The 12,672-nt window shown below is 34.7% G+C and overlaps 1 protein-coding gene across 2 annotated transcripts in view; it reads right to left on the minus strand.

Annotated features, from left to right (window-relative positions):
- The window catches only part of SNTG1 (syntrophin gamma 1), a 333,984-nt gene that overhangs the window by 243,369 nt on the left and 77,943 nt on the right, over positions 1–12,672 (minus strand). For both annotated transcript variants that reach the window (XM_060198528.1, XM_060198531.1), the window contains one exon: positions 5,167–5,223. In XM_060198528.1, the coding sequence (XP_060054511.1) occupies positions 5,167–5,223 (57 nt within the window). The remainder of the gene's footprint in view (positions 1–5,166; positions 5,224–12,672) is intronic.

Genomic DNA, 12,672 nt, shown 5'->3' on the forward strand with positions numbered 1-12,672 from the left:
GTTTTCCCTATAGAATCAGAGTACTTGCATGTGGTCCTCCAGTGGCTTGAATCTGGGCTACACATAAGGAAGCTAATGCTTCCCAGGTTAACTATCTTACTGACTCCCTAAGATAGTTTTTAGTTTTTGTGGTCTGCAGTCTGATATTTATAACCCTGGTTTCGGAGAATATTTTTAACTAAATTGAGAAAAATACATTTATTAATTATCTCTACAGCAAACTTTAAGACAAAACTCAGAAAATATGATTGGAACAAGAAATTACATGAAATGTTAGAGCAGCCAATTCTGTTAAAGATAATTAGATTTAGCTCTGGATACCAATGGGGAAATATAAGGTTTTCCAGGCAAAAAATTAAATAACATGTTTCACCCTATTTCGAAGAGATATTAGGCTTCCTTATATACTTATAATAAAACCTTATATATTTTGCAGTAAAGTAAAATCATTAACAGCATCTGACCTGTGGCTTCATTCCCACTCTATAGCTTCATCCTAAACTTCATCTTTTTGAACCAGGTAGAGTTTTTTAAAAAATCAATTAATTTTATTTTTATGAAAGAAAGATACAAAAAGACCAGGACAGTGCTCAGAGCTGGCTTATAATAATGCCATAAGCCTCAGGCAAGAAAGACATTTGCATAACCATTATGTTATTTCCCGGGCTCTGCATTCCTTCTTTTTTAAATACTGTCTTTATTTTAATAAGAGAGAAAGATACAGAGAGAAACCAGAGTACTGATCATCTAAGGCTAGGTGCAGTTCTAGGGACTGAACCTAGGACCTCAGTGCCTCAGGCAAGAGAGTCATTTGCGGAACCATTGTGCTGTCTTCCCAGCCTTGTACCAGATAGAATTTCTACAACAGTGGTTGTAGAAATTCCCTCTGTCTGAATGTTTTTGTCTTTATTCAAAGCAGTTAACTCCTAGTCATACTCAAGATTTCAATTAAGGGAGCTCTTTATCACCCTCTTTTTAACTGAAACTACCTACTTGGAAAGTACCAAGTTACCTCTATTTACATTCCAATTTGACTGAGATAGAGCAGAGCTGCCTTTATCATTTTCTCCTCAATAATCTTTAGGCCAAGAGGTAGGGCTCATGATTTTGGTTCAATAAATCAATAAACAGAATTATCTCAGTGTAGGATCACTGGGTAACTTTAAACAATGTCCTGCAGTCTATCTCAGAAAGCGGTAAAATATGCAGAAAATTTTATTTTGTAATAGTCATTTGATAAATAATAATTTAAGTTTATGGCTAACTTTTGGGGCATCAAAATATCAAGTCTCATCTACAGTATTTTGAGCAGAAATGTATGCTACGATTTTTGCTAATGTAACTTTCAGTTTCATCCATACAAAACCCAGGATGTTTCTAGGGAACCAGAGTAATGTAAAACACATTTTCAGAAGCAAGAATCTTATTATTCTAGCCAATATATGAATAATATTCTGCATTCTGGAATAAATGCACCTGATTAGAGTGAGGGAAGTGGATGCAAGTAACAACAACATAGTAGTAGAGTTAAGAATTGAGTGGATGAGGCCTAGTGGTAGCACAGTGGGTTAAGCACACATGGCACAAAACACAAGGACTGGTTTAAGAATCACGGTTCGAGCCCCCGGCTCCCCACCTGTAGAGGGGTCACATCACAGGCAGTGAAGCAGATCTTCAGGTGTCTATCTTTCTCTCCCCGTCTATCTTCCCCTTCCTCTCTCGATTTCTCTCTGTCTTATCCAACAATAACAACAAGGACAGCAAATAGGAAAAAATGGCCTTGAGGAACAGTGAATCCTGGTTCAAGTCCCCGGCTCCCCACTTGGGGTGGGGGGAGTCGCTCTTACCCTTCTCTCTCAATTTCTCTTTGTCCTATCTGGCAACAGCAATGACAACAACAAGGGCAACAAAATGGGAAAAACGGCCTCCAGGAGCAGTAGATTTGTAGTGCAGGCACAGAGCCCCAGAAATAACCCTGGAGGCAACAAAACAAAGCACACATACAAACACATACACAAAAACAAATAAACATGTATATTAATGATAAAGATAAAGAAAAAAAGATAGATAGACAGTTATAAAGAAAGAACAGGTGTCAGCCCAGTGCTATGTTTTATGGTGCTGCTGAGGATTAAACCTGGGACCTCAGAGCCTCAGGCGCGCAAGTATTTTACATAACCATTATGCTACTTCCTAAACCCATGAATTTTCTTCTTGAGGTGATGAAAATGTGTTGAAATTAAAGCTAGTGATGATGGCATAATCATTGACTATGACTAATGCTATTCAACCTGTCATTTGAAATAGGAAAATTGCATAGTGTGTGAACTATATTTCAGTAAGCTGTTTGGTTTTGTCAATTTATAAGAATGGTCTTAGAAATAATTACTGGGGAGTCGGGCTGTAGCGCAGCGGGTTAAGTGCAGGTGGCGCAAAGCACAAGGACCGGCATAAGGATCCTGGTTCGAACCCCGGCTCCCCACCTGCAGGGGAGTCGCTTCACAGGCTGTGAAGCAGGTCTGCAGATGTCTCTCTTTCTCTCTTCCTCTCTGTCTTCCCCTTCTCTCTCCATTTCTCTCTGTCCTATCCAACAACAACAACAACAATAATAATTACAACAATAAAACAACAAGGGCAACAAAAGGGAATAAATAAATAAAATAAATATTAAAAAATGAATAAGATATTTTTTAAAAAAGAAATAATTACTGGTCAGTAGTTTAAACTGATTCTTGGAAGGAACTCATAATCTTCAAACTAAAAAATTATTTGTCACCTATCCTTATTTAGATGAAAACATTTATGGAAGCATGTTGTCTCTGGAGACAACATGAATTGGTTTCAAAAGAAAAATTAGGATATCCAAATGGGGAGACACTCATAAATGTGAATGCACTCAAATCAACCTTTAATTAAATTAAAAAGCATATATTAAAGTTACTAATAATATTTATATTAATATTGTATTATATATTATATATATTTGAGAATTTTGACACATTGACTACCTGGCTTATTAAAAAAAAGGAAATTACAGACTCAAAACATACTTCTTCTTGACCTGCCCTCACCTAGAATTAATTGTAGTTTTAGTCTCTCTCAAATTAGCATCTTATAGTAATCCATCAGAGCAATCAATCACCTATATCTACCTCAGCTTTTAAATAACTATACATTTTATCACAGAATATTTTGTTTGGTTTGTTATTGTTTCTTGGCATTTCCAGAGCTTCACCGCAGCATCAAAATTTCCTCCAGTACCATGGGATTCCCATATGGTATAACAGGGTCTCAAATCTGGGTTGTGTACATGGCAAATCAGGTGTCCTCGAAGGTGAGCTATCACTTACTCAAAACTCAGGTCCATTCCACCATCAAGCACCACAGCCCAATAATACCCTCTTCATGCACTCTTCCCTTATTCTCCTCCCTACAGTCCTTTGCTTTGGTGCAATAAACAACACCTAGTCCAGGTTTCACTTCATATTTCCTCTTTCTGCCCTTGCTTCCTAAGTTCCACCTACAAGTTCTGGCATGTTAATAAGTTATTTATAAGGTGCATAAGGGGTCAGATTATCCCTACATGGACATGTCATAATGTCAAAAAAATTTCTCACAGAAAATGTATATCTTCTTTTTTCTTCTTCTTCTTCTTCTTCTTCTTCTTCTTCTTCTTCTTCTTCTTCTTCTTCTTCTTCTTCTTCTTCTTCTTCTTCTTCTTCTTCTTCTTCTTCTTCTTCTTCTTCCTTCTCTTCCTCTTTTTAATGAGAGGAAGAGTCCAGAGCACCATAAGTTGTAACTTATGATGGCAATAGGCATTGAACCCCAGGTATGAATGTTTAGTCTGTTTCCCCTAGTGCTACCTTCCTTGTTCTGTATAATGATTCATTACTGATTTATTAAGTGAAATAATAAACAAATAAAAGACATAAAACCCATTTTGTCTTAATGTTAAACCTTAAAATATAAAATTTTGGGACAGGAAGTGGCACATCTAGCTGAGTATATGTTACCCCTCACAAGGACTGGTTCAAGCCCTGGGTCCTCTGCTCCATGGTGGAGGGGGGGTTCAAGAGCAGTGAAACAGTGCTGCAGGTATCTCTCTTTCTTTTTTTTTTTAAAGTTTTATTTATTTATTTATTCCCTTTTTGTTGTCCTTGTTGTTTTATTGTTGTAGTTATTATTGATGTCGTCGTTGTTGGATAGGACAGAGAGAAATGGAGAGAGGAGGGGAACACAGAGACGGGGAGAGAAAGACACCTGCAGAACTGCTTCACCACATGTGAAGAGACTCCCCTGCAGGTGGGGAGCCGGGGGCTCGAACCGAGATCCTTACGCGGGTCCTTGTGCTTTGCGCCAAGTGCGCTTAACCCACTGTGCTACCTACCGCCCCAGGTATCTCTCTTTCTCTCTCATTTTATGTCTACTCTCCCCATCCCAGTTTCTCTCTGTCCTATTTAAATTAAGAAATATTTAAAATATTAAAACAAAACAAGCAAAAATAGAAAAAGTGAAAAGAAGAAATGTAAAATCTGATTCTGCTGCATTCACTAGTAGGAAAACTTTTCATATTGTGGCTAAAGGATGATGTGCATATCACACCGTTCATTACATTTTAGACAAAATTAGATAAACTTAATAAGTAATATTTAATGCCAAGTAAAGTAAAATAATCAAATGAGATTCTGTTGGTGTTTAAACTACATACCCACATAAATATTGGGGAGTTAACTACAATTATTCATTTTTTTTTATTCCAGGGTTATCACTGGAAGACTTGGTCTCTACACTATGACTCCACTACTCCTAGAGGCCGTTTTTTATTTTTACTGGATAGGAAAGAGAGAAATTGAAAGGGGAGGGGAAGATAGAGAGGAGAGAGAGAGAGAGAGAGAGAGAGAGAGAGAGAGGAGAGACCTGTAAACTTGCTTAATCTCTTGTGAAGCGACCTACCCCCCCCCCCCCCCCGCCAAGGTGGGGAGCCTGGGACTCGAACCAGTATCTTTGCACAGGTTCTTGGGCTTTCTGCTATGTGAGCTTAATCTGGTGCGCCACCACCCAGGCTCCCAACTACAGTCATTCTTGTGTAGTTGTAAATAGTAAAATGCACAAACATGCAGGCATTATGGCATCACCTATTAAGGATAAACTAGAAAGACAAGCTACCTTTATGCTTAATCCAAATCCTCCTACAGTCTGTCTTCTAATGGTCACTGTTCTCTCCTGAAAAATAGGATTTTAAAAGTGGTTAGCATTTTCTAATACTATCAGCATATAGCATTTTTCTCCTTCAAAACTTGTTTTTTTTTATTCTTCAAAAAGAAGTACATTTCATGACAGAATACAGTCTGTAAAACTTGCCATAAATGGAGCACTTTTTAAATTTTTAAATCAAAGATTAAAAATCTTTTTGTCAAGACAGTGAAGCTTAAGTTTCAGTAAACTGTTGAACTTCAAAATTTAGAGTATTTTAAATAATTTTTAAAAATATTTCAGGTTCTTAACTTTTACATTTCTTTAAATCTTAACCATATATATATATATATATATATATATATATATATATATACACACACACACACATATATGTGGTTTATAAATGACAAGATATTTGATACATAAAATTAACTCAATACCATTAGTAAATGTTATTGTCAACAAGAACCTTATCACTAGCAAGGTCATAATGCTTGTGGATATTTCAGAGCTCATCTGGATAATGTCACATCCAAGCAAATCAAAGATTCATGTGGAAATAAAACTAAATCAAAATGGGCTTTCCACCTATCTAACAATGATCATGGAATGTGAATTTTCAGAATGACTTCTCTATTTCTTTATGCAACTGAAACAATAATTCAAAACTTTGCATGTGACCTAGTAATCACAAAGAACCACATTTGGGCAAATTCTAATTTTCAATAGATATTCAAAGTTAGTCTTTCAAAGCGATCATTCCTACATGATGCATACTCTGCAGACATGCTAAAGGGTTGAAAACTTTTATTTGCAAAATCTTTCACCCCTTGAATTCCATTAGAAGTTATGAGACAAAGTCCTCTCTCTCTCTCTCTCTCTCTCTCTCTCTCTCTTTACCTGCCCCCCTAGGTCTCCACAAATGTCCAATTTAATTGGCTATATTACCCATTCCAAAATGGATTGTCTCTCATTTCCTGATTAATGAGTTGTGATATGGAATAGACATCATTTAAAAATATTTTTAAAAAATTAAACAATATATATATGTTTCTGATGCCATTTCCTAAATACTGTAAGAATTATAAAATACCAACATTTTGGCAAAGTAACAAGCTACTTTCATTTAACAAATTATTTATATTTCATACTTAAATGCTTAAATAACAAGACTTTAATGCCAGAAATAGATTTTTATGTTTGTTCATTTTAAAATAAAGTAATAAACTATATTGGTTGGAAACTGGGATTTATTAAAAATACCACTACTCTCAATAAATAGTATATAATAATAGCTTACTTCACTTTAATCATATTCTAAGTAAATCTTTAAAACTACAAATGTCGCTCTTATTGCTTGCTATTTAAATAAGTTGCAGATATAATTTACATAATGAAACTTTATATATGAGATACATTATTCATAATAAATGACACCACAAAACCTATTTTTATTCATAAACTGACTATTATATCACTTACAATTGATGAAGTCACAAGTTGGAGAAAAAGTACTGGGCTAGAATTTACATCGCAAAACCTACATTTATACATAAACCCACATTTAGAAAAGCAAACAATATAGGTGAACACATTTTACTATAGACAAAAATGAATTAGGGGCCGGGAGGTCACATACCTGGTTAAGTGCACATGTTACAACATGTAAGGACCCAAGTTTGAGCCCCCAGCACCCCACCTGTGGGGGGGAAAGCTTTACAAGTGGGGAAAGCTTTCAAAGTGCTGCAGGTGTCTCTCTGTCTCTCTCCCTCTCTATCTCCTGTCTCTATTCCTAGCTCTCGATTTCTGGCTATCTCTAGCCAATAAATAAAGATTTAAAAAAATAAAAAGAAAGAAAAAAGTCCATTTTTTAAAAAAGAAAAAATGAATTATACATTTATTGGGTATAGACCTTTACAGAACAAGACTGAAGAAGCCTGTTACAGTAACTGGTCTTTTATTTTCCCATTCTGGGTCTAACGGGAAATTGTACCATGCAAAGACTTCAGAAATAAAATGAGACTCACTCAATGACTCAAGAATATTTACAGTTTATCATTTGGGCAACATACTTAAATCTTTTATGGCTTTTTGCAAATTGGTAGTAAATAAAACATAATGATAATTTCATTTTAAGATTAATATTTGTTAAGAATTCTGGTAAATGAATATTACAAACACGAGACACATACAATGTACTAGTCTTGGCAGGAACTCTTACTAGATAAGTATTTCTGTATCTACTGAATAGTGTAATATATATCACATGGCAATGAAATATTAGAACTAAGATTTAGGGTTAGGTCAATTTAATGTATTCTTATAAAACAAATCAGAAAACTACTTGTAGGAAAATTCTTTTATAGTGCTGATAAAACTAAGTTTTGAATAGTAGAGAACTACTTAATAAATACTTGGTTGTTCAAACAAATATCAAAATGAATGATGTAGTCAACTCAAGGCAGTTCACATCAACTTGTTCAAAAGATTGCAATCTGTCAAAAAATGTATCTTAATTAGAAATGGTATTACCTAATTATTGTTTTAGTATGTCCTTGATAGCAGTTGTTAGTAATGAGGGCAAATTGATGCGTGACTTGTGTGTAGTACCCAATGCTGCTTTGCCTTGGAACAGCCAGTACACAGCATTATCAAAGGTCTATGTAATGTCTTTGCTCATTCTCTATGAGATTATTTTCCAGTCTCTTGTAGAGAATATCTAGGCATGTTCCAAATGAAATAAAAAACTGCTGATGCAGAGAGGAGATCAGAAAGATTAAAGAGTCAGCAGAAACTTCTGAAAACCACAGAAGCAGCAACTACCGTAATGTTTCTTACACAAGAGCACACACATATACGCACACGCAAAACCTAGACAGCATCGGTGTAGGCTATGGAATCATTATCTAACTTTTCAGAAAGTTAGAGAAAGTTATAGAGAGGGCCAAATCATTCTTATTTTAAAACCAAAGTTGTAAATTGGTTTCAGCCTTCAGCAGGAGAGGTAAAAAGACAAATAGCTATTCTCAGTATGGCACCTTGCTGAGTCTCTCAGTTTGTGTGTTTATCGTAGATATGCTTTCTATCCCATTTCTAATTGTTATAATTTGGTGCTTTTATCCTGCTCCAAAAATGAAAGATAAAACACAAAGGAAACTGTTAATTAATTCTCTAAGCTACCTATTACATAAATGAAAGACTGTCTAGAAGCTGACCTGAAGATGTATTTAGTTATCATATCTGAAGTATCATAAAAAAATCACTAGTAAGAAAAGTCTGTCCTTAGAAAACCAAGTTATTACCTATCAACTATTATTTTCCAAACTATAATTTGAGAAAGTGGTTTCTTAATTATATAATGTATAATTTATTTATATAATATACAGCTTAATATCACTAAATATATAAGATGTTAAGAATTATTTAAAAATATTTAATTTCTTAAAAAACATATAGATGTATAGGTTAGAACTCAAAGTGATACAGATTGTTGCACATTCAATCAGCATCAACATTACAAAAAGTTGTTTAATAAGCTTCATGTGCTTTACATAACCATTATCACACCTTTTCTCTGGACTATATCTAAAATAACTTTTAAGATTTTATGAAAAATATGGAAATCAAAACACAGAGATTATAAAACAAAAATATTATTACATATTACAATTATGTAATTTTTGAGAGATAAGTAGGCAAGAAAGGGAGTGAAGTGAGAACAATATTAAAATTAGATTATCATGTTGGGCGGTAGCACAGCGGGTTAATTGTACTGTGGCACGAAGCACAAGGACCAGCATAAGGATCCTGGTTTGAGGCCCTTGCTTCCCACCTGCAGGGGAGTGGCTTCACAGGTGGTGAAGCAGATTTGCATGTGGCTCTCTTCTCTTCCCCTTGCTGTCTTCTCTTCCTCTCTCTATTTCTCTCTGTCCTATCCAACAACACCGATATCAATGGCAACAACAATAATAAGTACAACAACAATAAAAACAACAAGGGAAACAAAAAGGAAAATAAAATAATAAAAATATTAAAATTAGATTATCACAGAGAATTATTTATACTAATTTTTATAAATGGTAAATAATGACATGCAGTTAAAAGTACAGATAATCTCATTAGCTATTTTTGGACAATTAAAATAATAATAAATATAATACCTTTGGGGAGGTCATAACAGGGGTTTCACTGTACTAGATTAACTTCTTCAGATAGAGGATAGAGGGGAAGATACCACAGTAGTGAAGCTTCCTCCAGTATGGTAGTGACTGAGTTTGAATCTAGATTATATACATGGCAAAGTAGATGCATTTGTCCTGGCCAAGTATTTTTCTAGCAGCTCTAATCATTGGAAATATATTATGCAAAACTATAATTCTTGTAATATTTGTAGTAATTTCTTAAAACGCACTGTTTCTGACCTGCTTTTCTTAGAAATAAATCTAAATCTTATTCACGGTTGTAGACAAAAATTTTACATAAGGGCTTAATTATACAGGTGTCAGTAATGCGGACTTTTTAAAAAACATTTTCCAAGTAATATTCATAATATCCCACAGAAAAATAAAATTTTAAAGAGTTAAAAATAATGTATCAGGAGTCAGATTATATTAAAAAAAAACATTTCTCAGATTCTTGCTATCTGTACAATCACAATAGATCTAAGATGAAAGAATTGGCATGAAAAATAGAAAAATCAAAATACAAGGTAGCTAAAAGCACATAATTTTTTTCCATTTAAAAATAGAAGCAACACAAGTATGTACCTCAAATCACCCCTATTCAGCATTGATTTGAAATTTGCTAGTATAGTAAAGGCAAGCATGCAAAATAAATAGCACCAAGGTCTGGAGAGGAAAAGTAAACTGTCTTTGTTCTTTTGTATATGTAAAAAATTCCAAGTAATAAAATCTTCATGAGGCTATTACTTAATTGCAGTAGTGTTGCAGAAAACATGATTGACAAACAAAACATAATTGCTTTCCTAAATATCAATTAATGGAAATTGGAATTGAAAATGAAATTTTAAATATCACTGATATAGCAGATTAAAATAAAAATAATTTGATGTAAATTTAACAATACATTTAAAATTTTATATGTGGGAAACTATTAACTTTCAGAAAAATGAAACGAAAAGACTACCAAGACATGTAAAAATATATTTCACAAACATGGATTAGAAAATTCTAATTCTAGGGGAGGGTGGCCATTGGGCTTCCTGGTGAGACAGGGGGTGGGGGGTGGGGGGCGAGGGTGGGTGGGGATGGGACACAGTCTTTTGGTGTTGGGAATGGTGTTTATGTACATTCCTATTAAAGTGTAAACACATAAAAAAAAAGAAAATTCATCTTGGATAGAACCTGAAGCCATCATATTAAGTGCGATAAGGCAAAAAGAGAAATACAAGTACTGGATGATCTCACAGCTGGAAAGAGCAAGGACAGAGTGGGAACACAGTAATACTTGGATTAGGTGAGATGTGTTACACCAAAGCAAAGGACTCTGAGGAAGGAAGAAATGGTGAAAGCCTTGGGGTCCTGGTACACCATGATGGCAAAGGACCTAAGTAGAGGTGAATGTTTTCTGCAAAGAGCTCTCACAGGAGGATGAGAAATTATACCCATGTGTTAACAGCTGTATTGAAAACCATTAACCAGCCAATAAAAATTATTGGAAAAAGAAAACTCAATACATGCCAAATGTCATGATACTGAAATACAAAATTGTAGGGCTCAGGAAACCTTACACAAAATACATTTAGAAGTTAAAGTAATTATACCAGCAAGCTATTTCACTTAGTATGCTTGCTTTGTCATGGGCATGACCCAGATTTGAACCTGGCTTCTAACACATTAAGGGAAGCTTTCATATTGATGTTTCTTTCTCTGTCTCTATAGCTCTGTCTCTTTCTTTCTGCAAAATTTGGCCAGGAGAGGTGATGATCCAGTGACAACCAAATAAATAATATGAAAAAATATATGGTAATCAATATGAATTTTCAGTAATAAATATTCAGACCAATGAAATATAACTGTCAAAAATACAACCATAATAAACAGGGTCTTTATTTTTATCAATAAAATTGAAGCAATCTAATGGAGAAAAAAAGATTAGGCTTATACAAAAATAATTTTCTGCAAAAATGTTGTGCCAAAAATAAGAAAGGAGATATACAAGAGAAGGAGCACAGACCTAAACATTATGGTATTATAAAATTTTGATCAGAAAAAACAGGAAACTGTGATTTTATTTATATTTTAGATATATGACAACAATATCATGCTCAATAAAGGAAAAAGTAATGTTTGGTTGTGTTAAAGTAAAAACCTCAGCTTTACAAAATATGTGTTAATCTAGTTAGACATATCACAGACTAGAAGATAATATTTGAAAATGCTTATATAATACAAGAGGTGTTTTCAAACTGTGCAAAGGAAACAGTAATCTAATGAAAAAAATCACCAAAGTATTTTAGCAAAATTCTTATAAAAATGTGCAGACAGGGCCACCCCTGTGGGACAGCTATATACAAATAATGTCAAAGGAAATAACTTATGGTGATGGTGTGTATGATACAGCAAATCCTAACAAAGGGATATTTCAAAGTTAACCCAGTTGACAAATAATGTGATTATAGCAGTAAGTATCTATTGCTTTCTTAAACCCTAAGACAGCAGGAACCTCCCACTTCCACTATAGAGCCTATATTTCCCCAGTCCTGGAACCTCTGGGGGAGGGGGCTGACTTTCCTGTATGCTTCTCTTAATTCATACCAAATGATACTGCATCCCCCAATCCCAACCTAATCAACCACCTCAAGTACCACCTCAGCATGCTTCACTTCAGACGATGTCCAGAGACGTCAGGCATGGAATGTCAACCCTACAGCCTCATTACTCAGGTGAGACCTTTTCTTTTATAAGATTCTCTAATTTCATTCTAGGTGGTTCATTTCCTAACAAAGTCACAAAACCTAGATATAGACCAGGGCCCATGAGATAGAGCATATGTTCACATGCATATATAAATTAGGGCAAAATACATACCTGAAAGCAAAAGTACACAATATTCTGCAGTGAGTCAGTATAAAGTTCATAATGAAACTGTCTACTTAGACTTAGATACCCTCCTCACCTACTTCCTATTACACTTCCCTCACTTACTCCAAAGCTAACCTTATCAAAGCAAGGACTGCAAAAACTGAATAAGGGAAGGAGACTAGCATACTTTAACTATGACTCTTTAATCACTATCAGCCACCCCATCAGTTGGGGCCCTCTTCAGGGAGTCCTGAGATTCCCAAGCAGACATGATGGGTCTATACCTCGAATAAATCCCTCTCTCAATTGTTACTGGTCATCTCTATCAGCAACAAAAATAGACCCCTTTGTGGGCCCCAGTAGGACCTTGTCCTCAATGTGGATCAACAAAGGTAGAGAATGTTCTATCCTCCAAAGCGAGACTGGACAACAA

Source organism: Erinaceus europaeus, chromosome 1 (assembly GCF_950295315.1).
Source record: "Erinaceus europaeus chromosome 1, mEriEur2.1, whole genome shotgun sequence".
In the NCBI taxonomy this organism is placed as follows: Eukaryota; Metazoa; Chordata; class Mammalia; order Eulipotyphla; family Erinaceidae; genus Erinaceus; species Erinaceus europaeus.